The sequence below is a fragment of the Pongo abelii genome, chromosome 20, assembly GCF_028885655.2.
Source record: "Pongo abelii isolate AG06213 chromosome 20, NHGRI_mPonAbe1-v2.0_pri, whole genome shotgun sequence".
Lineage (NCBI taxonomy): Eukaryota > Metazoa > Chordata > Mammalia > Primates > Hominidae > Pongo > Pongo abelii.
This window is the reverse complement of record NC_072005.2, coordinates 48,573,131-48,597,650: the sequence shown is the minus strand read 5'-3', so window position 1 is coordinate 48,597,650 and position 24,520 is coordinate 48,573,131. Positions and strand designations below refer to the sequence as shown.

At 44.0% G+C, this 24,520-nt stretch overlaps 2 protein-coding genes and 1 long non-coding RNA gene across 3 annotated transcripts in view; all 3 read right to left on the bottom strand.

Annotated features, from left to right (window-relative positions):
- Positions 1-4,914: 4,914 nt before the first annotated feature.
- Positions 4,915-5,442, bottom strand: LOC134760670 (small ribosomal subunit protein eS10-like; the record flags this gene model as incomplete). The annotated part of the gene is made up of 1 exon (XM_063719791.1): positions 4,915-5,442. A coding segment is annotated over one exon (501 nt), but the record flags the coding sequence as incomplete, so codon positions are not given.
- Positions 5,443-12,698: 7,256 nt separating this feature from the next.
- Positions 12,699-24,520, bottom strand: part of LOC103888610 (CEA cell adhesion molecule 6) — a 913,736-nt gene continuing 901,914 nt past the window's right edge. Inside the window, exon 8 of the mRNA XM_054540533.2 lies at positions 12,699-13,730. Within this exon, the coding sequence (XP_054396508.1) occupies positions 13,299-13,730 (432 nt within the window). The 3' untranslated portion in view covers positions 12,699-13,298. The remainder of the gene's footprint in view (positions 13,731-24,520) is intronic.
- Positions 23,049-24,520, bottom strand: part of LOC129051987 (uncharacterized) — a 74,111-nt gene continuing 72,639 nt past the window's right edge. Inside the window, exons 2-4 of the long non-coding RNA XR_008516609.2 lie at positions 24,211-24,305; positions 23,980-24,108; positions 23,049-23,678 (exon numbers count right to left, since the gene is read on the bottom strand). This is a non-coding gene — a long non-coding RNA (uncharacterized LOC129051987). The remainder of the gene's footprint in view (positions 23,679-23,979; positions 24,109-24,210; positions 24,306-24,520) is intronic.

Sequence of the window (24,520 nt, the reverse complement as noted above, 5' to 3'; positions counted from 1 at the left end):
GGATAAAGAAAATGTGGCACATATACACCATGGAGTACAACACAGCCATAAAAAAGGATGAGTTCATGTCCTTTTCAGGGACATGGATGAAGCTTGAAACCATTATTCTCAGCAAACTAACACATGAAGAGAAAACCAAACATCGCATGTTCTAACTCATAAGTGGGAGTTAAACAATGAGAACACATGGACACAGGGAGGGGAACATCACACACTGGGGCCTGCTGGGGGATGGGGGGGCTAGGGGAGGGATAGCATTAGGATAAATACCTAATGTAGGTGATGGGTTGATGGGTGCAGCAAACCACCATGGCACATGTATACCTATGTAACAAACCTGCACGTTCTGCACATGTATCCCAGAACTTAAAGTACAATTAAAAAAAAAAGAAAATTAAAAGTAAAAAAAAAAAAAGAGTCACTTTCTACTGCAGATGAGAAGAAGCTGAGGGAATTTAAGTCAGTGGTCCATGGTCATCCAGCCAATTCATAGCAGAACTACTGTGTTTCATCTTAAAGTTTATGCACAGTCAGAAAAATGAGACACAGAAGGAAGGCAAAGCTAATTTTTGTTGTGGTTGATGTTCATGAAAGGTACGTGTGTTACACAGAATCATGGCCTCCTAAAAATGTCCACATCTTGACCCCTGGAACCAGTGCATGTTACTATATTTGGCAAAAAGACTTTGAAGATGTGATGAGGTTAAGAATCTTGAGATGGGAAAGTTATTCTGGATTATCTCAGTGGGCCCAGTGTATCATCAGGGTACTTGTAAGTGAAAGAGGGAGGGAGGAGGGTCAGGGTGAGAATGGTGCAGGCTGAGAGACACCACTGGCCATCACTGGCTGTGAACGTGCATCAAAGGACAAAATTACTATAGATCTATAACTAATTTAGTTATAAATCTAATTGGCTTTTTTTTTTTTTTTTTTTGAGACAGAGTCTCGCTTTGTCACCCAGGCTGGAGTGCAGTGGCGTGATCTCAGCTCACTGCAAGCTCTGCCTCCCAGGTTCACACCATTCTCCTGCCTCAGCCTCCCGAGTAGCTGGGACTACAGGCGCCTGCCACCATGCCTGGCTAATTTTTTTTTTTTAATATTTTTAGTAGAGATGGGGTTTCACCGTGTTAGCCAGGATGGTCTCGATCTCCTGACCTTGTGATCCACCTGCCTCGGTCTCCCAAAGTGCTGGGATTACAGGCGTGAGCCACTGTGCCTGGCCAGATCTAACTGGCTTTTAATTGTGATTCATGATTTGGGGCAGAACTTATTCTATAAATACAGTGATAGCTCCCCCTGGGCAATACAATAACAGAACAGTGGATTTTGTCAAATGAGAACCAGTAAACAGAGCCATAGAAATGGATTGGTTGACATCAATGTACTTCAGGTCACTTTTTTTGGTAAAAGTTAAAGCAGAGGTGACTTCCTTATTATGCTGACTCAGGTAGACTGGAATCTTCTGTTCTCAGAAAAAAAAAAATGGTCTGGTTTGGAATCTGTCTGCTTCCTTAAAATTTCAGTTGGAGTATGTAGCATTTAGCATGAGTGGCTCTGTTTTGGAGTCTCTAGGCTCTCACTAAGGGACCAGAACTTAAGACATTAGCATTACTTTCCGTCACCATCATTTTGGGCTTCCATCATTCATAGGTTGTAATGTCCTCCTGATCACACATTTCTTTGAGTTTTTGTAACTCCAGCCAAAGAGACACCATTTGATATTTGATGGATGGCTGCATGCAAACATTTAAAAACTTTTGGAGAATACAACAGAATACAACACACCAGGAGACTACTAATATAACTATCAGGAAGATAATACCAAGAGTTTGGAGTATGCACCTTAGGCAAGATGCAAACCAACTAAAATAGAACACATCAAAGAGTGAGCCAGAAGAGCCCAGCCATTTTAACCAAGCAGCACATTTGTTAATTTTTGCAACTGAGTCTCTATAATATCCGATGTATTTATCCGTGTGCAACAAGAAGTGTCAGAAACTGCACAGACTCCTTCCTGTTGAGCTAGTAGTGACCAATTTATTAACTAGCATCCCATGGCTGGGTTAAATTAAACAGGGAGTGAGAACAGGTGAGTGTGAAGGTCTAAAGTCTAAAAGGGACCACTGTACATCTGAACAAACAATTGGGTTAAAGATGCTGCTAATGAGCCTGAGGCTCTCGCCAGAGGCAGATGCCCAATTTTGAACTTTACAGCCACCAGAATCATAAGCCATGTAAACCTGTTTTCTTTATAAGCTACCCAGTCTCAGGTACTTTGCTATAGCAACATAAAATGGACTAAGACAAGTATATAGCTGTTAAAAGACTAAGAGATTTTTATATCCTGATGTGGAATGACCTGCAAGATGTATTGTTAAATGAAGAAGCCAGATGCAAACAGTGTGCCTCAAATGTTTACCATTTACTTTTGAAAAAAAGAAGAAAGACTAGACCAATGTGCTTATAAGATGTGTCAGTGGTATAGTGGGGAGCATAGCTGCCTTCCAATGTGCTTGTAAATATTAGGTTGGTGCAAAAGTAATTGCGGTTTTTGCCATTTTAAAAAAAGTATGGGCAAAACCGCAGTTGCTTTTGCACCAACCTAACATGTAGAGTATGTCTGGATAAGACATAAGAAACAGATATTCCTGGTTGCCTCTGCAGAGGGAAACCAGGTGATAGGATGGAGGAGGGATAGGTGTTATGAGGAACACTTTCAGTATATGCTTTTCTACCTGTTGAAATTTGTACTGTTAATGCATTACCTGTTCAAACAAGTAAAATTTATGATTATAAAAATATACACTAAATCATTAAAAGTGGTTATTGCTGAAGGAAAAAAAAAGATGCTGCTAATGGCAGCCATTGGGTGGACTAAAGGATCTCTTATGCTATGTGGAAATAAGGGAATGAATGATAGATTCAACACTCTGTTAAGCTACCCTCAGAAGATACTTCTTGTGAAATTCTAATGACAGCATTATCTCACCAAGAAAAAGAGGCAGACATGAGCAAGGACAAATTAAGAGGGGCAAGAGCCTCATCAGGATGGGGAGTCTTGTTCTGACATCTTGGGAAAAGCTGTCCACAGTGTGAGGTCATCAACTTCTTGTCCTGGTTTGCAGTTAAGTGTCTCTAGTTATGGTGTCAAACATTTTGGTGGGCTCTGAGTGGCCCATACCTCAGACACGAAGGTTTTCCCATGAAATTTACATTGAGTTTTTCCCCTCCAGCTTATAGGGCTTCAGGAACACAGCAGATCTTGTTCCTACTGATTCCATAGGAGAAATTGGATTGGAGAAACTAGAAGAATTCAGGGTCCAGTCCAGTCTACAGGTGGATTATAAAGACTCAAAAACAATGAACAGAGCTGAAATCTCATAAAAGTTGTGCTACAGTTTTTCTTCTCAACATAATTTTTCTCTCTATGGGCATCTCTATTACTACCAAAAATAATACCACTAAGGCAAATTTGTTTGCAAAATAGATTGAGTCTCATCAAACTTGGCCTGACTGTTTACATAAGTGCAGAAAGAGTTGTAATGGATTACATAGGCTCTTCTTAAACTTTGCTTTGCTAGATATTTTTTATAAGGAATCTCAGATTAAACTTTCAAAAACCTCTCGAGACCAGGAAGCCAAACCAAGGCTTACTTTACACTTGCCTGCAGTGTCTGTGGTTTCATTCTATTTATATTTTCAAATGTAATATCCCAGTCAAAGCCTTGGTAATATAACCAATGTTTTCAAATGTATCCTGTTATAAAGAGAGCAGATATTTATTGAACTTAAGCAAATATCTATATTACCATAAACATATGAATACTCATTAATAGTTGCCCAATTCTAAGGCAGTCAGGTAGCGAGCAAAAGTAAATGCTTCAATTTTTGTTCACAAAAGTATACTTTGTCAAATTACTGTGTGCTATAGATAGGTTAAAAGAAAAAATTCCATAAATCTGGAAAACAAACCACTTAAAGAATCAGCAAAACTCCAAACAAAAAAATCATAAAAACATTCTCATCATTATTCTTATTTAGTCCAGTGAAATTGAGTTTTTTCCTGCTTGGTCTTGGCTGGCAATTTCATGAAGGTATCAGAAGAACTTGGAAGTTCTTAGACAGTCCAGTGGTATCTTAAATTCATCAGAAATTTGTATTAAAGAGTCCTTGTCAGAGTCTTTTCTGTAAATCTCCTTGAAGCAAGAAGCAATTTTGGACTGTAGCTGATTGGAAATGCTTTGAGGAAGAATCAAAACAACTGTCTATGAATGACAGATTTAAAATAACTATGGTTAAAAATCTGATGAGCGTTCATTACGATAAAGACACGGCTCATATAGAAATCTAGTTGCTTCTGTGGCATATGACATTATGACTGATATTAGATTTCTATGAATCTCATATAATTTTTGGAAGACTCATATCAGTAACATACCCATAAATTAACATTGAGAATACTTAGCATCACTTATCACTTGACAATGCTTCCCATATAATTTAACATATCAAATAAAGTGGCTTTTCCATTTAGCTTGTGTTTCTTAACTGGATTACTGAGTTCTTGGTGTAGCCCATTAACGAATATGGCCAACAAAGTATAGGCTTATGTATGTTGAAAAACCTCCCTAGGTCATCTAGCTAAAAACCATTAATTTAGCCCTACATCCTACCTATTTAAACAGGAGAGTTCTCCATCCTGGTTACACATTAGTAGCATCTGGGGAAGCTTAAAAATTATCAATGCCTGGGTCCCATGCCAGACCACTAAATCAGAAGGTATGGGGAGTGAGGCCTTCAGCATCCATTTTTAAAAAATGTTTCCCAGTGATTCCAATGTGTGGCTGTATTTCCCATCAGATTTATCTGAATTCTTGTGGCATTCACTTTGTTCTATTTTGGTATTATAATTACTTTTTTTTTTTTTTTTTGGCTGTAAGTTTATTCAATGCAAAATAATCCTCTCCAATTTTTCTGAGGTGGTTGACCACGTCCACATCCAAATCCGCCTCTAAACTGGAATTTGGTTGCTGACCCGGCCCCAGCCTCGGTTTTCCTGTCGGCACCAAGGGGCACAGCACTCCGTCTGTAGGTATCTCTGTCAGTTTCCTCTCTTGTGAGTCTTGCAGGTCGCTCACCCTCCAGACTTTTAGGCGGAGGCCTGCCGGTCTCTGGACGGCTGTGGCGTAGGGTGGCAGGCACAATCTCCAGCGGCAGATGAAGATAATCACGGAGATACTGGATGTCCTTATTGGTAAGGTACCAGTAGAAATGTCTCCAGGCAAACTCTTCCTTCACGTAGTCTCCGGACTTGAGAGACTGCATGGCCTTCATGACATGAAGGTTGGGCACATTCTTGTCTGCCAGCTCCGGGTGCTTAGGCATGTGGACATCCTTCTTAGCCACCGTGACTCCTTCCTTAAAAAAGAGTTCATGGCTGGGCGCGGTGGCTCACACCTGTAATTCCAGCACTTTGGGAGGCCGAGGCAGGTGGATCTCGAGGTCAGGAGATCGAGATCATCCTGGCTAACACAGTGAAACCCCGTCTCTACTAAAAATACAAAAAATTAGCCAGGAGTGGTGGCGGGCGCCTGTAGTCCCAGCTACTCAGGAGGCTGAGGAGGGAGAATGGCGTGAACCTGGGAGGCGGAGCTTGCCGTGAGCCGAGATGGCGCCACCGCACTCCAGCCTGGGCGACAGAGTGAGACTCCGTCTAAAAAAAAAAAAAAAAAAAGTTCATAAATGGCAATCTGATTCTTCTTAGGCATTAACATCTTGGCGGCTGTAGGGTCCAGGGCCGGAGCTTATAATTACTTTTAAGGTCCTATCTTCTGTCTTAGGCTTTATGATCCCTGGGGTAGGGACCTTGCCTTCTTCATTTCTGTATTTTTCATGAACACATAAATTGGTTTTCAGGGAAAGCTTCCCAACCACATGTACATTGTGTCCTAAGTCTTAGATTCACACATTAATGCTAGAGTCATTGTTCTCCATGAGGTCAGAGGTTGCTTGTGATGAAGGCTGTGGGTAACTTTGCAGTGCAGATGATGGAGGGCGGTCACCCTGTTTTAGGCATACAATTGGAACTAATAATCCTTTGTATATATGGCATGGGTGGGCAGGGATATGTAGGGAGACAGATCTAATTAGGATAGAGGAATTATATAAGGGAGTGGTGGTAAAGGAAGTAAGAAGGATTAGTAAAGAGAAGAAATGTAAACTTATCTAATAGGCCAGAGTCGGCCCCTGTAGATTCTTGAGTAGGTGAGTGAACTAGATTTTAGGAAGGTAATGAGGAAGTCATATGCAAGGAAGATTTCAAATACTGGAGACAAGGAGTCAAGCAGGACTTCAAGCAGTTGTTGAGGTCTATGGGAATGGAGAGAATGACACAAGTGAGAGATGTTAAGAAAGGATCAAAAGACTTTCATAGTGTATCGAATCTGGGAAACAAATGAGCAGAGGCTGAGGATAATCACATCTAAGAGACAGTAGGGTACAGGCAGCATGCAGACCAGGGAAGAAGAGACCTGCAGGAATTAGTGCTGAGAAGCAGGAGTTTATTGGGAGGAGGAGGAGATCCAGTCCTGGGATATAGGTCCCTCTCCCAAGCATGGCGGTCAGCCCTGCAGGAAACAGGACAAGAGGAAAGGCCGTCATACCTGCAAGTCTTCCTGAAATGCAGAAACTACACCAAAGCTGCTATATCAGAGCCACCCTGGCCAGTACTCCAATCATGATGCTGACAGTGGCCTTAGTTGGGAGGCCAGGAGAACTTCCTTGTGCTGAAACATCTGTAATGGAAGGAAAATAAAAGAAGGAATAAAAGTGATGTTGTTTTACAGTGGGGTGCCCCAAGAACTAGCTCTCGGCATGGAGTACTGTACTTGTTCCTTCAAGGAATAAATTATTTGTATAAGAAGGCTGATGAGAGATGATTAGCCGACCACATTTTTGCCATTTTTTCCTTCTCTCACCATGTTTCTAGGTTGATGATAGTCTTCTGTCATTCCTTCCTGGCCTTTCTGCACTCAGATATTTTTGAAGGCTTTGGGATGTGAGAAAGGCTGATGGCTATTTGCTATGTCATTAGAACTTTCCACCTTTTCATGGTTGCATCTTTTTCTCAGTGTCTCAGTTTTGGCAGCCATGAATTAGACCCTGTCAGTCTCTATGGCAGGGAGTTGACTGACAGAAGGGCCAGGTCAGTGTGTTTCAAATTCACCACCTCCCCTGCAGAGACCTCACTTCCTAGGGCCTCCCAGCAGGGGTATGAAAGCAAGCCCAGTTCTATGAAACTCTGTGTAACTCTAATGGGTGACTGATGAAGGGACTCCCCTTCAGCCTTGCAGAAACTCTTTTTGAACTGCATTGCTATCCAAAATTTATTTCTCTTTATCTTTCACAGAAATCAGATCTGTGTTGTGGTCTGAGAGCTCTCTCAGGCTTCTCTCACACTTACCTTCCTTTCCCTCACAGGCATTTACCCTAATAAATTATCTTCCATGTCTAATCCACTATTGGCTGCATCTGAATGGGTTAAAAACTAACATTCCAGGCTTGATTCTTTGCACTTAGTTTTTTCTCTCCCACATGTAGTCAGTAACAGTGTCCTAGTATTTTCTGTGTTACCTCTTTTTCCATATTTCTATATGTGTGTGCGTGTGTTGGGAAAAGGGATTGTGGGGTGCCTGTATAAACTGGTCATAAAAATATGGGACAATAAGTTGTGGAAAGCCACAAGAGGCCTCTGAGGAAAGCCTCCTAATTGCCATCACATTCCCATGCTCAGAGTAAGACCTGCTCTCTTATCTATAAACACTGTGTTCAAGGAGAAAGACACTCCTTTGAAACACTGGAATGTGGACAGACATGCAGGCTCCCAGTTAAGCCCACTCCCACTAGCTACTCTCCGATAAGTTAAAGATATGTTGTTTGAGCACAAAGGAGATTCACTTAAACTGCTATTGCTATAGATTACACCTATGACATACTGCCTCCCTTTCACTGTTTTGCCCTGAACATCTGCTTCTTAGGTCTAAGTAATTGTACTCAATAAATAGTGTGGAGACCAGAGCTCGGCACCTTTTGCAGCCTCCATTTTGCAACTGGCCCCCTGGCTCACACCTTTATGAACTCTTAACCTGTCTCTGCTCATTCCTTTGTTGCCACCAGACTTCAGGTACCCTACGGGTGGTGTTGAGGCTGGTCCCCAACCGTGTGTTTGTATTTACATAAAATACCTTTTACACATACACACACACACACACACACACACATACATACATTTTTGGCATATGTTTCTTTATTTTTGTTGCAACCATTTACTTTTAGCCCTTACCAGTCAACTCAGGCTGATGAATAATGCTATGTTAGCTATGGCTGAGGAGCAATTCCTATGTGCCAGATTCTGTGCTAAGTACTTTACCTACATCTTACTTGATTCATACAATAACCTGCCTGGTAAACATTACTTCCATTTTACAGGTGAAAAGACAGAGGCTTGGAGTAGTGAAAAAACTTTTCAGATGTCATATGGCTAGTGAGAAGTGAATCTAAGATTTGATTCTAGGATTACCTGACTTCAAAGCTAATGATAATAGTAGTAATACAGCAGCTAACATTAACCATTTCCTGTGTGCATGGCATTTTTCTGAAGGTTAAATTGATGATTACATTAAACCTTTAAAACAATAGTATAAAGAAAGCACTGTTACTGCAATTTTCAATTGAGGAATCAGAAGCTCAGATAAGTTAAGAATTTTGTGCAAGAAATTTATAACTGTTAACTCTCATATTAAAAAGAAGAAAGATCTCAAACCAACAATCTACTTTACAACTTCAGGATATAGGAGAAGAACAAACTAAACCCAAACACAGTGAATGAAGGAAATAATAAGGTTTAGAGTGGATATAAATAAAATGGACAATAGAAAAACAACAGAGGAAATCAATGAAACCAAAAGTTGGCTCTTCAAAATAAGATCAACAAAATTGACAACCATTAACTAGATTGACTAAGAGAATAGAGAGAATATTGAAATTATTTAAAATCAGAAATGAAAATAAAGTCTCGGCATGGCTCATGTTTTAATCCCATCACTTTGGGAGGCCATAGCGGGAGGATCACTTGAGGTAAGGAGTTTGAGACCAGTCTGAGCAACAAAGGGAGATGGTGTCTCTACAAAAAAAAAGTTTTTAAATTAGCTGAGCATGGTAACATGCACCTGTAGTCCAAGCTACTTGGGAGGCTGAGGTGAGAGGATCACTTGAGCTCAGGAGGTTGAGTCTGCAGTGAGCCCTGATCATGCCACTGCACTCCAGCATGGTCTGGCCTATAGAGCACAAGCCTGTCTCTCTCTCTATGCAAAAAGAAAAGAAAGGAAAATTTAGATATTACTATCAATTATACAGAAATAATGATTAGAAAAATACTAGGAATAATTGTATACCAATAAATTGGATAAACTAGATGAAATGGACAAATTCCTAGAGACACACAAAATATCTGAATAGACCTATAATTAGTAAGAAGATTGAACAACTAAAAGCATTTGGCAAAATTTACTAATTTTTCATAATAAGAACATTCTCCATATGAATGGAAAAAAAACACCTCAACATAATAAAGGTAATATGTGAAAAGCCCAAGGCAAATATCATATTCAATGGAGAAAAACTGAAAGATTTTTCTCTATGATCACGAACAAGACAAGGATGCCTGCTTTCACCACTTCTATTCAACATAGTATTAGATGTCCTAGCCAAAGAAATTAGGCAAGAAAAAAAAAGATTCAAATTGGAAAAAGTAGTTATATTATCTATCTGTTCACAGGTAACTTTACCTTGTATGTAGAAAAACCTAAAGATGAAAAAAACCTGTAAGAATAAATAAATTCAGTAATGTTGCCGGATACTAAATTAACATGCAACATCAGTTGTATTTCTATAAACTAATAATGAACACTCTGAAAGGAAATTAAGAAAAAATTTTCATTTCACATTAACCTCAAAAGGAATAAAATATTTAGGAATAAGTTTAACCAAGGAGGTAAAAGAATTGTATGCTGTAAACTACAAAACATTGCTGAAAGAAATTAAAGACAACATCAATAAATGGAAAAACATTTCATTTTATATGGATCAGAAGACTCAGTATTGTTAGGAGGACAATATGCAAAGTGAGCTGCAGATTCAATGCAATTTCCACCAGAATTTTAGTGACATTTTTGGCAGAAATAGAAAAATCTATCCTAAAATTTATATGGAATCTCAGGACCCTAAATAACCAAGCAACCTTAAAAAGAAAGAACAAAGCTGGAAGTCTCACACTTCCTTATTTCAGCAAAGCCACAGTAATCAATACAGTGTGCTACTGGCATAAAGGAGGACATAGAAACCAATGACATAGAATAGACAGCTCAGAAAGAAATGCTTGCATATATAGCCAAATGATTATCAACAAGTGTGCCAGGACCATTCAATGGGGAAAGGGCAGTCTTTTCAAAAAATAATATTGGGAAAGCTGGATATCCATGGACAAAAATGAATTGAACCTTTACCTAACACCATATACAAAAATTAATCCACAATGGATCAAGGACCTAAATGGAAGAGTGAAAACTACCAAACTCTTAGAAGAAAACAAAGAAAAAAAAGCTTCATGACATTGGATTTCACAATGATATATTGGTTATAACAACAGAAACATAGGCAACAAAAGAAAATGCATAAATTGTACTTCATAAAAGCTAAAAACTTTCAAATTTCTTTTTTTTTTTTTTTTCCGAGACAGAGTCTCACTCTGTCGCCAGGCTGGAGTGCAATGGTGCGATCTCGGCTCACTGCAAGCTCCGCCTCCTGGGTTCATGCCATTCTCCTGCCTCAGCCTCCTGCGTAGCTGGGACTACAGGTGCCCTCTACCACGCCCGGCTAATTTTTTTTGTATTTTTAGTAGAGACGGGGTTTCACCGTGTTAGCCAGGATGGTCTTGTTCTCCTGACCTCGTGATCCACCCACCTTGGCCTCCCAAAGTGCTGGGATTACAGGCGTGAGCCACCGCACCCGGCCAAAACTTTCAAATTTCAAAAAACGTTATTGAGAAAAGTGAAAAGGCAACCCATGAAATGGGAAAAATATTTGCAAATTATATATCTGATAAGGGATTAATTTCCAGAATATATGAAGAACTATTACAAATCAACAACAGCACAAATCCAAAAAAAAAAAAAAACAATTAAAAAATGAACAAAGGACTAAAATAGAGATTTCTCCAAGGAAGATATACAAATAACCAATAAGCACATGTAGAGATGCTCGACATCACTAATACTTAGAGATATGCAAATCAAAACCACAAGTATACTCCACCTCACACACATTAGGATAGCTTTGATAAAAACAACAACAGCACAAAGCAAAAAGTATCTTCAAGTAAGTGGAAAAATTGGAGCTGTAGTGCATTGCTGATGGAAATGGGAAATGCTATAGCTGCTGTGGAAAATGGTATGGCTATTTCCCAAAAAACTTAAACAAAGAATTACCATTTGATCCAGCAATTCCACTTCTGGACATACACCCAAAACAATGGAAAGAAATCTGATTAGATATTTCTGCACTGCCATTCACAACAGCATTACTCACAATAGCCAAAACGGTGGAAGCAACTGAAAAGTTTATTGAAAGATAAGTGGATAGAAAAATGAGGTGTATCCACACATTGCAATGTTATTCAATCTTAACAAGGAATAAAATTCCAATACAAGGTGCAAAATGAATGAACCTTGAAGACATGATGCTAAGTGAAAAAAGCCAGACACCAAAGGACAACTATTATATAATTCCATTTATGTAAGATAGTTAGAATAGTCGCTCACATAGACACAGAAAGTAGAATGGTGAGTAGTAAGGGTTGGGGGGGAAGGAGTGAGAGTTATCATGTATTGAGTACAGAGGTTTAGTATGGTAAGATGAAAAAGTTCTGGAAATGGATAGTGATAACGGTTACACAACACTAAATTGCACGCTTAGAAATAGTTAATGGTAAGACTTATTTTTTATATATATATAAAAAATAAGTCTTACCATTAACTTATTTTTGTTAATAAGTTACTTATTAACTTATTAACAAAAATAAGTTAATAAGTAGTGGCTGGTAGTCTTACCCTCTCTACAAATACACACTTTTTGACACTGCCCCTTCCCTGCCCCCAAGGGTTAATCTCCAAATGTTTCCATTGCGTATAACTCACTGTCCTCTGTGCTGTGTCCCTTGTGCTGTGCCCACAGCCTCATACAGCCAGTGACTTCAGAGCCAGGACACAGCTCAGGAGTCTGCCCTGAGGCTCCCTCTCTTCCCATTTCCCTGCAGCCTAACCTGGGGGAAGGTTTGCTTCTGCTGGCAGCTAGATTTAGCCAGATTTGGGACAGGCCACCCAGGCACCTTCTCCACCACCCCGTTCTCACACCAGGTGGAGTCAGGGCAGGGCCAGTCACCAAGTGAGCCTGAAGCAGAGCAGAGAGCAGAGTCTGAGCTGCTTCTTCCTCATCCAAGGGGCGTCCTCCTCTCATTTGGGAAAAAGTGTGAGCTTGTTTCAAAGCTTCAGATGTTCCTTGTAGCTCAAGGAGTAGGTAAAAGAAAACAAAGAGGTAACAGAAAAAAATGTGTTGGTAATAGAAAGAAGCAACGTGGCCTTGAGAATCCTCCTCCTTCCGCCTCAGTGAAGTGCTCTGGGGCTGACAAAGCCCCCCTCCCCATATTTCTCAGGCTGGACCCAAGGGCAGCCAAGAGAAAGAAAAACAAGGGGCAGGGAGTCATATAAATGCATTGGGAGGGTCCAAGAGAAAAATCTGGGATTTCCTTTTGTCCATTGGACATTGACTGAGAATAAAATATTTTTCCTCACTCTTCTCTAAAAGCCAGATAGACTCCACCCAAAAACATATTGCCAATGATGCAGGGATCCACTTATCAGAGACTGTGATCCTCTTGACTGTGAACTTACTGAGGTCAGTGGCTGAGTTATGGACAAAATAGGCATAGACCCCGCTATTCTTTGCAGTGATTTTGGGGATAAAGAGCTCTTATGTGTATTGCTGGAGCTTTTCATTGATAAGCCAAGAATATTCCTGGTCTGTAGAAAGTCCACAGTGTCCCTCTGAGCCAAAGAAGAAGAATCCTTAAGTCTCAACCAAACTCCTGCTGTGTCCACTGAGCTGGAGTCTGAGACATCCACCTGTTTCTCCATCACAAACTGGGGACCTCGAGTCTCCCATGACAGGAGCATCCCATTCCTCTCTTATTCTTGGTTAAGGCTGGGCCTACCAAAATATGCCTGGGGCAGGCAGTCATGGACAGCTTTGATATCCAGGGCTGAGAGTCTCTGTTCTTGGACCTGAGAGGGACTGAGAGGCCTGGCTTCTGTCCATGAGGATTTGGTTTGGCAGCCTGGGCTACAGAGGACATCCAGGGTGACAGAGTAACTGTGACTGGCACTCATTCGATTCCAGATTTCACACCCATAGGGTCCTGTGTCATTCCTTGTGACATTGAGTACAGTGAGGGTCCTGTTGTTATTGGACAGCTGCAGCCTGGAACTGACCGGGAGGCTCTGACCATTTACCCACCACAGGTAGGTTGTGCCCTGGGTCTCAGGTTCACAAGTTAAGGCCACAGCATCCTTGTCCTCCATGGGGTTGGAGTTGTTGCTGGTGACAGAGGGCTTGGGCAGCTCCGCAGTGCAGAGAGAAGATTGCCCTGTGTGGCACCTTTGTTTCCCCCATGGGCATCTTTCAATCAGAGTTGACATCTGCCACCTCTCAGCCCACCCAACTCTTTAAAAACCCATGGGAAGTGTGTGTGTCACAAGACAGATGCATGATGATCTGAGGGCTCAGAGACCATGAGTCTGCCTGCTCTGTCTTAGAGAAGCACAGGCCTTCTCAAGTATAAATTGAGCAGCAGCACTGGGTCATGGACAAACACAAAAGCAGAAGTCACCACTCCTGGTGCCTCTCCTGGTCCCTCCCTGACTTGCTGCCTGCCTGGCCCACCTTGGTATCCACACCTGGAATGTGCTGGTGCTGTGCTCCTTCCAGCCTCACAGTCCTACTTTGCCCCGCCCCCCCCACCCACCCACCCACCGCCACCCAGTTGTTTTCTCTGTGGCTTCCCTTTCCAAGGGCATCTTAGAGATGGGTGACAATGGGACTTTTCATCGTCCTTAGCCTGGGACTGGATGTTTTAGTAGAACTAACACAGAAGAGACCACGGGCAAGCCTGGAGGCCAATTCAGTCAACAGGCAGTGGAGCCACTAGGTGGAACAATTTTCACCAAATATTTCATGGTAAATGACTTGAACCAGTGACCTCTGAAGACAGAGCAGAGTCTAAAGAATGATCTAGAAAGAGTGAAGAGGACAAGCAAAAGCTGGTGGCTTTGGAACAGAAACATATTCCCCATCCTGGGTTTTTGATGTTCCCTCTCCCTTTGCAGAGAGCAGGTGAAGACCATGTGGGTCTTTCTAGAAATACACATGGATGTTTGCAAATGCAGAACTGACTGGTGGAGACAGGGAACATGAACTGTTTGAAATCTGGTCCTCATGGACATGTGTGTTTGATGGATATGAGACAGAAATTTGGGAGGAAGTTTTGCAAATATTTTCTCCTGTTGGACATTCTACACTCAGATTTCATGAGTTTGACTACTCTAGGGACCCCATATAAGTGGATTCCAGAGTGAATCAGAGAGTAGAATGGTGGGTGCCAGGAGCTGGGACTGAGGTGAACAGGGAGTTTTTCAATGGATATGCAGTTTTAGTTATGCAAGATGAGGAGGTTCTAGAGATCTGCTGTACAGCTTGGTTCCTATAGTTCATTAAGACTGAGTAGTTCTTATGCATAAGTCTTAAGACCAAATGTGTTTCAGATTTCTAACTTTTTCAGATTTGTGAATATTTGTGGTATGCTTACTGGTTTAGCATCCTGAATCTGAACATTTTAAAATTCAAAGTGTTCCAGTGAGCATTTCTTTGGAGCATTACATCAGCGGCTGATAAATGTTGAATTTTGGAGTATTGCAGATTTTGGATTTTTGAATTTGGGGAGCTCCGTGTGTAATACTGTAATCTGCCCTTAAAATTTTGTCTGGAGTTTAGAACTCATGTTATGTTCTGACTACAGTAACAAAAAAAAATGGGAGGAAACATTAAATTTTTTCCATAAGTGGAAAATGTTATTAATAGTGCAAATATCTAAGTTCGATTGATGGAAGTAGTATTTCTCTAGATACCAAAATAAGGTTAAGGTGTGCTGTGAATTCCAGCAGGATGGCATTATGCTCAAAGGAAGATACTGAAGGTGATTTGAAATTAGCAACTCCCTGAATAGAGAGAGGTTCATGGGTCCTGTTAGGAGGACAGTACCACTCAAAGAGGAAGTCTTATGTGTGTCAATTACAATACATAAAGGGAGGAAAGATGCCAAATTAGGAGAAGCAATGTGTGTTATATTAGCAAATTTAGAAAGACCTTCCTATCCCTAATTCCTGTGCAGACTTAGGAAAAATGGGGAGGAGCCTGAAACAGGCATGTGAAATGCTTTCCTCATTCTCCCTAGACCTCGGGAAACACAACTAGTGTTTGATTAAGTTCGTTTAAATTGGGCAGAGTCTAAGTGAGATGCCAGCGGCTTGTGCATCTCCCCACCTGAAAGACCCCACCTTATGGCAATGGCATCACGATGAGGACACAGATGTGTGTGAAACAGGCAGTAAACCCATCAGATAGCACCCACCTGGCCACCTCCGCCTGGTCCCAGTATTCCCATTATGTGTATGTTACAGCCTTTGTAGTTGTCCCACAACTACAAAATATAAAATACGCTATTGTCAATACAAAATACTCAATATGAACTTGAATATGTTCTTCCACTTTTTTGTCACTCTTTTTAAACTTTACTGTTTCAGTTTTTGAAGTTTCTGTTAACACACCATAAAGCTAAAGATTTTTTCCTCAGCTGTGTTAAGCCTATCAGTATACACACTTTCAAAAGCTTATCAAGGGCATTTTTCATTTCTCTTACAGTGTTTTTTATCTCTAGCACTTCTCGTGGTTCTTTCTTAGAATATCCATCTCTCTACTTATGTCACCCATCTGTTTCTGCGTAGTGTCTAATGTTGCCTCTTAGTCTGTCTTGTATGGTTTTTTTGCAAACCAGACGTGATGTACTGGGTAAAAGAAACTTGGGTGAGCAGGCATTCAGTGATGCTGTGGTGAGTGAGGCATTCAGTGATGCCATGGAGGGAGGGGTTCTGTGGTATTGGATTAGAGCTGTGTCCTGGGCTGTGAACATTGTAAGTGTCTCTCAGTTTTTTCTTTCCCTTAGGTGGGACATGATGGCTACAGGGGGCTAGAGTTGGCTATTTCCCCTTCCCCGGGGCATTTAGGCTCTGATCAAACCCCAGCTGATTAGACTCTTGTAAAATAGTTTCTCTTAAAGGCAGGTCTTGCCCAGAATAGAATTCACTGGCATCTTTCAAAGTGGTTTCTTTTCCCCCTCCCCTGCAGGAAGGATGAGCTGATTTTTACTGGGTTTTACTGTAGGAACCTGGTAGGGCTCCAGAAGCTAAGAGTCACAAACATGTCCCCCTACCCCCAGAAGTAATCCATTCCCCTGAGTGTTTAACTCTGGGTCTTGTTCACACTGACCCTCCAGCAATTCATTAGTGACAGTTCAGGCTTTTCTGACCCCAGCACTGGTTCCCACTGAGGTTTCTGTGCCAGGGGTTTCTGCTCAGGTAAAGTGTGCTGTCTGTCTTTGCCTGTTGGTCTTTTCAATATATGAGTCAGTTAGCACTGAGACCTCACTTCTCTGAGGGATCTAAAAGAGTTGTTGATTTTTTAGTTTGTTCAGCTTTTTACTTGTTGTTAGAACTGAGTGACAAATTTCAAGCTTGCTATAGGCCTGACAGGAAACCAGAAGTCTCTAGGAAATGACTGGAGGATGTGAGCCTCACAGCTAGCAGGATGAGGATGGAGTCATAAATAAAATGGGTGAAAGGAGCCCGTGGGCTTTGGGGACTGCAGACCTGTACCCCTGCCTCTGACCCCCCTGCTGAGTCAATGTAGAGAGTGAAATCACCTTTGCAAAGATTAGGACAGTGAGAGCAAGCTAGCATGGCTGACTCCATCTGGCCTCTATCCTGACTGGATGTGTTTGCTCATTCCTGGGAATAAGCCAGGCTAACACTTGAAGGAATTTAGTTTATAGGTTAATGTTGAAGCAAGGATGATAATAGTCCCTTTCTAAAACCAACTCCCTCCTTGCTCAGGGACTGGCTTTCTAAAACTAATGAAAGACCATGAGATTAGGATTACAGGAGCAGGCCAAATTCTGCTAAAATGTAAGCATCGTTTCTGCAATCCCTTACTGCTCAGGACTCATGTGTACAGAGGTCAAAAGATTTGTGACTCCCCTAATTGCTCCTACAGATAACATCACTATCGTAGAAACTGAGATTTATCTTTTGAGATGTTTCTCAGACTTTTGCATTCTGGAAACCAGCTGACCTCATCCAGACCCATGACTAATGGCTCAAGCAGTCATGTGGCCTCCAATCAGAGGTGGATTCAGAAAATACAGGCCATTTTCCCCATCCTCATGATTTCATACCCGAGCAATCAGCAGTACCCATTCCTTAGACCTCTGCCACTGAAACTATGCTTGAAAAACTATAACCTCTGAGCAACTGGGGAGGCTGATTTGAGTCATAATAACCTCTGTCCTCCTGCTTGGCAAACAGAGTAATTAAAATCTTCCTTTTCTACAAATCACCATCTCAATAAATTGGTTTTGTCTGTGCAGTGGGGCAAGAAGAACTTGTCGGGTGATTATAAGAGTCGATAGAGGAGCCGTTCATCCCTGTCGAGTGGCCTGTTCCACATGTTGGCCTCATAAAGGGAAAGAGCCCTGGATGGGGACTCAGTGGAAGCTCATTCTCCTGGTGACCTGGGGACACTGGTTCATGATGGAGCCTAGCAGGGCCTGCAGATCCAGCTGAATTTATGTGCCTTTCCTATTTCCTGGGAGCTGAGCCAGGCCACAGTGTAAGCAGGAAGGGAAACAGAACGATCAGCCTTTTTAGAGGGAATGTCGGGGAGAGTCCCAAGGGTGGAGGAGGCTGTGCAGGACAGGGCATGGCAGCTAAAATTAAGAAGAAAGAAGATGAGAGACACAGAGGAGCAGAGAGAGCCAGAAACACCCATGTCCGTGAGCAGTGGGGGTTACAATGACCTTAGTGACTCCAGGGACCAGGTGCACCTAGTGCCCCAGACCAGGACCAGGGAGCCCTGAAAACCCTCCCATGGCCAAGGAACTCCAGAGTCACATGAGGTGGGATGGCTTTAGGGGCAGGGGTTCAGAGGGATGGAACATGGGTCTCAGCCCCTGAGAAACAGGGAATGGGTACGGCCAGCAATTTCTGTTATGTTAGGATTCTGCCTCCAGGATCCAGTCTCTAAAGAGGTTATGGATACTTCATTCAATCCCTCTATCCTTCATACAAGAACTAGAGTGTGTGTCTCACGTTGGGCCTGTGCTGGCACAAGGTGTGAATGGGGAGAGAAAGCAAAGTCTTCTCCTTTAGCCTCCCATGGGAGTGACACTGACACTCTGAAAAACACAGGATTTCGGGTTCAGTAAGGGAGATTAGGAACTGAGGAGGAAGTCTGGACATTCCTCGCACTGACTCTGATAGCTGAAGCAGGTGATTTAGTTCTGGAGTACAAACTAATCGGTTGTCCATTTACTCTCACTCCTCGGAGGTTTGGATGCCAAAGAAGAAAGGATGTGAGCCAATGGATGACCGTGGGGGTCCCTGGAAACCAATAAGCCCCCACTTCTGCTGGAGGAGAGGGTCATGTGGCTCTGATCTGCTCCTCGTGTTTGTGTGACTCTGGTTCAGTGACTGTGTCCCCCTGTGGCTCAGTTTTCTCTCAGTCAAATAAGCTAAATGGCAAGTGGTGTATGGCTTGTTATGTTGTTGGTGAATGAACTGTAAATCATTCACAGTCATCTGAACTAATGCTTGGCACAGAAGAGGTGTTCATACAAACAGCATTTATTATTATTTGCCTCCATGAGAGGGTACCCATGGGCCTGATCCCTGTGAACAAGGGATGCTAGGAACATCTTCTCTCTTCTGTTTCTGTCCCTGGGGACACTGAACTTTCTATGGAGTCTACTAAGCTTCCCAGGGCGGTTGGCTGATGGACTAAGAAGCTTGTCCCTCTGTCCTCTGTACTCTGAGTCTCAGGTGGAGAAGGCTCTGTCCTTGCCCAGATGAGGCTCTGGGAGCTAAACCATAGCTGGTAAGCAGCTCTAGGAGCCACAGCCTGTGGACAGCTGGTAAATATTTGCTTCCAGTAAGCCTTGCCCAGGAAGCCACAACCCAGGCCTGGCACAGGCTCCCCAGGGTCACCTGGAGTCAGGATCCTGAGACACAAGTCTGGAGCTGCGGCTTTCAGGGCTGAGCTTCTCTGAGAATCCCAGGGTGTCCCTCAGGCCAGGCCTTGGCCCAGTTCTCCAGGGTCTTTCTCAGAGTCAGTCCATGGGGGAGGCATGAGGTGCTTGGCTGAGACTGATTTCCTGCTGAGTCCCCACATCAGACTGTCCTTTCTCTACAGTGAATATCTCCAGAGTCTGGATGCAGGAAAGTAATTCTGATCTGCTCAAGTTTGTCTCCCCTATATGTGTCCTGCACTAAATGCCCAAACCCTAAAATGAGATATAATGCAGAGGGAAATAAGGCACAGCTCAGGTCTGACAATCCTGTGTGTGCAAGGTAGAACTGACCCCCAACACCCAGAGGACATGAGGAATCACTCACGGTGTATGCTGAACTGTACGGTTATTTCTTCATTCATAAGATTTAGCTTTATAACTTGAAGGGTGTAGAATCCTGTGTCATTTGGGGTCACGTTATGGATCAGCAGGCATGCATAGGAGTTTATCATCTCTTGATCGCTGTATGCAGGCCCTGGGGTAGTTACTTAAGTGTCGATTACATATCCTATAATTTGGTGGTTGGCAGCCACTTGGTCCCCTTTGTACCAGTTGTAGCCAAGACAATCCTGGAGCAGATGATAAACAAGTAGAACAACTTCCTGCCCCTCTGCAGCACCAGATAGCAGGGCTTCAACAGTGACATGGGCAGTGGTAGGCAGGTTCCAGAAAATTCAAAGTAAGGCTAGGAAGGGGAGAGAGCATAAGACAATTTGGGGACCTATGTATTGGTATCAAAAGATGGGACCCTGGGTGTTGAGAAGGTCTCTTCAATCCTCCAACTTAGAGTGTGTGTGTGTCCTACTAGGTCAAGGTCAGAAGCATGACCCTGATTTTTTCAACACCTCTGACCTTGGCATTTCCCTGTGTGGAATCCTCTTCCCCAGGAGTCTGCATGGCTCCCTCCCCACTGCCCTCAGGTCCTGCTCACATCAGGATGTCCTTGGGAGACTTCTTCCCTGAAGCCTCTTCTAGAGACCCTGGGTCTTCCCTTTCTGACCTTTCCCCGCTCTGCTCCCTCCAGAGCTCTTGTCAACACCTGACCTCACATTTTAGATCTCTTTGTATGTCTGTCTTCCTCCCCAGGAGAGTGTGAGCTCTGTGAGGACAGCGGCTTGTGTGATCTTGGTTGCATCCCAGTGCCTGGGACAGTCTGTAGACTCCTGTGGATGAGTTCATGAGCGTTCCCAGTGCTATACACATCCCGGGGTTTACGTTCCAATTTCTGGGGTTGGTGGCTGAGGACAATGTTTCATGCCCTGGTTATGTTTTTATGTGAAGTGTCATCTGACATAGTTATTAATATCATTTTTCAAAATATAGTGGCCAGTGATTAACCAGGAAAATAAAACACTTGAGATTTTCCTGCTTCTTACCTATTCCAGATCAGTGTGATTTTTTTTGTTTTGACCCCTGTCCCTCTTCTGTATCTTCTTACCTATTCAGACTCCAACAGAAGCCCTCTGTCCCCTCTCAGAGCCCCATCCTTCCAGGAGACCCCAGCCAGTCACTGTGCTTCCTCCTCCCATCCTCTCCCAGGAAGGTCTTCCCTCACCTGTGAGCAGGAGCTTCTGCCAGGAAACATGCCATCTGCAGGGAGGAGCTGAGGAAATCACCATGGTCTCTGCTGCCTGCTTGTCCTCTTTTGTGGAGATGAGCCTGGGATCCAGAAACTTTCTGAACACAGCTGTCAGCTGTGCTGTTTTCCTTCTTCTGCACTGAGCCTCTTCCCAGGGCAGGAGCATTTCTCAGGCTCATGGGTGGGGTCTGTGCCCAGGACACCTCCCTGTCCCCTCCCCTCTCAGTCCTGCCCCCTTGTTCCTCCCTCCCCTTCCCCTTTTGTCTGTGTTTCAAGCCTCTAAGAATTGCTGAGTCCTCTGCCTCTTTCAGCAGTGATTCTCTCACCCAACTTCTACACACATTATGTGCAGACACACACACACACACACACGGACACACAAAGACACACAAAGACACACACACACACACAAAGAGACACAGACACTCACAGTCACACACACTTTGTAGGTTGGGTGAGCCCAGCCCTGGACCCTCAGCATTCAGCCATTTTCATGGCTCCAAGTTGGGGTGCACAGTCACTCCCCCGGCCCTCTCCCATCCCCATCTGTCTCTTCCCTTCAGAGCAGGAGGACAGGCTCCACCAGGACCCTGTCACAAGGATACCCCTACTGTGCTTTGGGTGAGCTGAGTGCTGGCTAGCGAGAAGGACCCTCCCTTTCTCTAATTGTGTCAAGCTTCCTGCAGCTTCCAAGGATAAACTTTCAGGACGCTGGTGTTCCAGAGGGAACTGTCCTTCCTGGAGGTGTACAGGGTTAATCTCTCAAGTCTCCTGGGAGGAGAGGCCTGTGCTGGTTATTCACTGGGGGCTGTGAACCTCGTGGTCACCAGGGACAAGTCTCAGCCACTCTCTTGCTCCCTGGAGTCTGGTGGCTGAGCTGGGGTTCAGGCTCCTCCATGTCCTCCCTGACCATCTTGGGTGTCCTCTGTCCTCTGCATGGCTGATTGTCCTGTGGTCACCCCACCTTCCCCATGGCTGGCACAGCAAGGAGTGGGGAGCTGCGCAGGGACCCTGTAGGACACAGCTCTCTGAGACCCAGGAGAGGTAGCCTGGGACATAGCAGGGGCTCTGAGCTGGAAACACTAGTCCCAACTTACTCCAAAGCCAGGATGTGCTCAGCCCTTTTCATGTTGACATCCCCTAGGGTCTGTCCTGAGGATTTGGACCTGGTCAAGCCCCTTTGTGTGGAGGAAGCACAGGTAGTGGTCAGATAGCCCATCTGGGAGGACGGTGCTCACACCTAAGAGGGCGGGTGAAGGTGGGTTGTGTTCTAACCCAGGGAGCTCATGCTTACTCCCCACCCCATGCACACCAGAGAGCTCTGTCCTTCCTCCTGACTTCAAGAGGGACAACAGGGGACAGGTGGACAAATCCCAGATGGTGCCTGTGTGTGACCATCACATGTGCTCTGAGCCTCCTGGGGTGCAGAGGGCAGGTTACAGGGTGTCTGGTTGATTCCCATTGGTACTGTGGGCACTCAGGCAGATGCTATTCTGGAGGCCTGGAATACCCTAGAGAACAGGAAAGGTGGAGCAGGGGCGGACATTTAGGGAGCAGTCACAGAAGGAGTTGTTGAGGATGGAAGGAGGTCACGAGGGGAAAGTACCCAGTGTGGCATCACGTGCACCAGCACTGCCCCAGGAAAAATGGGGTGTGGGGGCAGGAGCTGCCTGCAGAGAGAGTGGCCTCAGGTGGGTGGCCGCTGGGCTGCAGGGAAAAGCTGACAGACTTGGGTGGGGAGCTTGGAGGGCAAGGAGGACGTGGGCCAAGTGACCCTGGTGAGGGTGGATCCTGCTGGCCTGTGGGCCCTGCCAAGGGAGGTCAGCAGTCTCTAGGGAGGTTCCAGGTTGGGGGGGACCCTGCTGGCTTCTGTTGGAAGATGAGGGAAATGTGGATGGCAGCAGCCACAGGCCAGGCTGTGTTTTATTCCACATGGATCTGCTCATTTCACACGAAGTCACACGTCTGTTATGTCAGAGCTCCATCACGTTCCAGCCCCGTTCCATCACATTCTAGTTTCAGTCTCTGTGGCTGCAAGTACGCTGTCCTCCCTCTTTCACAATCAGATGTCCCAAACACAAACTGTCATCACCTTCTGTGAGTTTGTGTTTGTGTGCAGTGGGCTGCACTGTGCATGCCTTGGGGGCAGTGATGTCTGGGACTGAGCACTGGGATTTGGGAGAAGAGGGAGGTGCAGGGTGGGAAGATCAGTGTCAGGGGAGGAGAGAGGGAGTAGGGAAAAGTTATCTTTATTTCTCACTTCCCTGGATAAGAACCCAGGACCCTTACTTTGGGGCATAGCACCATACCCTCTTGGTGTCCCTAGGTCTTGTTTATGTTGTCTTGGCATCCATTTTTTAAGGTGTAAATTTCACCGCATCACATCAGAGTGATTCCCATGTTTGTCACCATCACAGAGTTTCCATTACTGTACCCGGTCCAAATGGCTCCAGTTGGTGGCCACAGATAAAATCTTAGAGGCATCTCTCCTGCACAGTGTGCTGGGCTCCCCTCTCGCCAGCTGCTTCCTTTAAACTGAAACAGTTGTGACATTTGCCATCCAATTTAAAGTGACCACCTCTCAGTCACAGTGTGATCTTCTTGCCCCAGTGTTTGCCTGCTTTAAACACACCCATTAAAGCTCCCTTCTGGAAACCTGTCAACAACACCTTGGACCCAATAAAGCCATTGGCCTACAGTTCCCTTCTCTCCTCCCTGCCTGGGCTCTCCGACCCCAGTGTCTGTGGTCTCCAGGTGTGCCCTGTGCTTTCCAGTATCTATAAGTTGTTAAAAACTCTTACACTTTCACATTGTGGTTGTATCACTAAAGCCTCACCTGCCATCCAGGACTTGACACTGAGGCTGCCCCATGGGACCCGTGCAGGCTGAGCCCCTGCTGGAGCTCTTTTCTTGGGGCCTCTAATGCTGCTGGGGACAGGAGCTGCCAGCTAAGTTGATGGAGAAACTGAAGAGTTTGATTCAAAACAGTGAGTCAGATGATGTATTCCTGGGCTTGGGCTATTAAAAACACCATAGCCTTGATAACTTAAACAATAAAAATCTATACCTCACAGTTCCGGAAGCTGGGAAGTCCAAGGTTGAGTTGTCAGCTGATTTGGTCCTGGTGAGGGCTTTCTTGCAGATGCTGCTTTCTTGCTGTATCTGCACATGGTGGAGGGTTGGGAGGGGGTGGAGGAACAGAAAAAAGGAGAGAGATCATTTTCCTGGGTCTTCCACTTTTTATACGGGCATTAATTCCATCATGAAGCCCCTACCTTTATGACTGACTCTTATTCTAATTATCTCCCAAAGGCCCCACCTCCAAATTCTTTTTTTTTTTTTTTTTTTTTGAGATGGAGTCTCACTGTGTCACCCAG